This window comes from Austrofundulus limnaeus, unplaced genomic scaffold (genome assembly GCF_001266775.1).
Source record: "Austrofundulus limnaeus strain Quisiro unplaced genomic scaffold, Austrofundulus_limnaeus-1.0 Scaffold568, whole genome shotgun sequence".
Lineage (NCBI taxonomy): Eukaryota > Metazoa > Chordata > Actinopteri > Cyprinodontiformes > Rivulidae > Austrofundulus > Austrofundulus limnaeus.
Window position 1 is genome coordinate 70438 of NW_013952970.1, and position 1545 is coordinate 71982.

Sequence of the window (1545 nt, forward strand, 5' to 3'; positions counted from 1 at the left end):
ACTACAGTACTCATGTATATCACTACAGTACTCTCATGCATATCACTACAGTACTCATGTATATCACTACAGTACTCATGTATATCACTACAGTACTCATGTATATCACTACAGTACTCTCAGGTATATCACTACAGTACTCTCAGGTATATCACTACAGTGCTCAGGTATATCACTACAGTACTCATGTATATCACTACAGTACTCTCATGCATATCACTACAGTACTCATGTATATCACTACAGTACTCATGTATATCACTACAGTACTCAGGTATATCACTACAGTACTCTCATGCATATCACTACAGTACTCATGTATATCACTACAGTACTCTCATGCATATCACTACAGTACTCTCATGTACATCACAGTACTCTCATGTATATCACAGTACTCTCATGCATATCACAGTACTCCCATGTATATCACAGTACTCTCATGTATATCACAGTACTCTCATGTATATCACAGTACTCTCATGCATATCACAGTACTCTCAGGTATATCACAGTACTCTCATGTATATCACAGTACTCCCATGTATATCACAGTACTCCCATGTATATCACAGTACTCTCATGTATATCACAGTACTCCCATGTATATCACAGTACTCTCATGTATATTACTACTGTACTCTCATGTATATTACTACAGTACTCAGGTATATCACTACAGTACTCAGGTATATCACTACAGTACTCATGTATATCACTACAGTACTCATGTATATCACTACAGTACTCAGGTATATTACTACAGTACTCTCATGTATATTACTACTGTACTCTCATGTATATTACTACAGTACTCTCATGTATATTACAACAGTACTCTCAGGTAAATATGTCAGCCTCCAGGTTTTTAACTCACCATCCAGGAAATCCCTCCGTTTCCTGCAGCTCCGTTAGACATCTTCCTTTGTGATCTTCAGTTTGTTTATGTGGCTCCAAAATGTCTTCAGTTGTAGCAAAAATCACACGTCCACCACCATTCCTACAGACTCACTTACTAAAACAGATGAAAACCTGTTTATCGTCCATAATCTTACTTGGAGAGAAGTTCTGGGAGTTGTTGGAGAGAAACGACGCTAGCTTCTGGCAGCTATTGTTAAAATCGACGTGCGGCGGCGTCGTAGGCCTAAACTTTCAACAAAGATGCTAACCGGGCTTTCTGCTAAAAAATTAATAAATACTGTACAAAACAAGCGCATTAATCACCTTTACGTTGTCAGAAGAATCTGATAGAAAATAAAATATTAGCTTAGGTGAAAGGCTACAATTGAAATGTTTCTTATTCAGAAACAAAAATTAATATTTGCTAGCAGCGCCCCGGCTCCGCCATCTGCAAGATGGACAGCGAATCTTGTCGTGAGCAAACCGACCAATCAGATGTCTTCTTTCTAAACGCGCCGGTATTTTAACCAATAGGAGCACTCGGCTTTTGGTGGCCTCTGCTCGTTCTTTCAACACAAGATGGCAGCAAATCCCCAACTGATTAAATAAAAATATATATGAAAAATATCCATCCATCCATCCATC

At 38.4% G+C, this 1545-nt stretch overlaps 1 protein-coding gene across 1 annotated transcript in view; it reads right to left on the reverse strand.

Annotated features, from left to right (window-relative positions):
* LOC106530858 (DNA topoisomerase II beta) overlaps nucleotides 1-1368 on the reverse strand; it is a gene marked incomplete at its 3' end in the record, with an annotated part of 50555 nt that extends 49187 nt beyond the window's left edge. Inside the window, 1 exon segment of the mRNA XM_014026567.1 lies at nucleotides 878-1368. Within this exon segment, the coding sequence (XP_013882021.1) occupies nucleotides 878-919 (42 nt within the window).
* Between the last annotated feature and the right edge of the window lie 177 nt (nucleotides 1369-1545).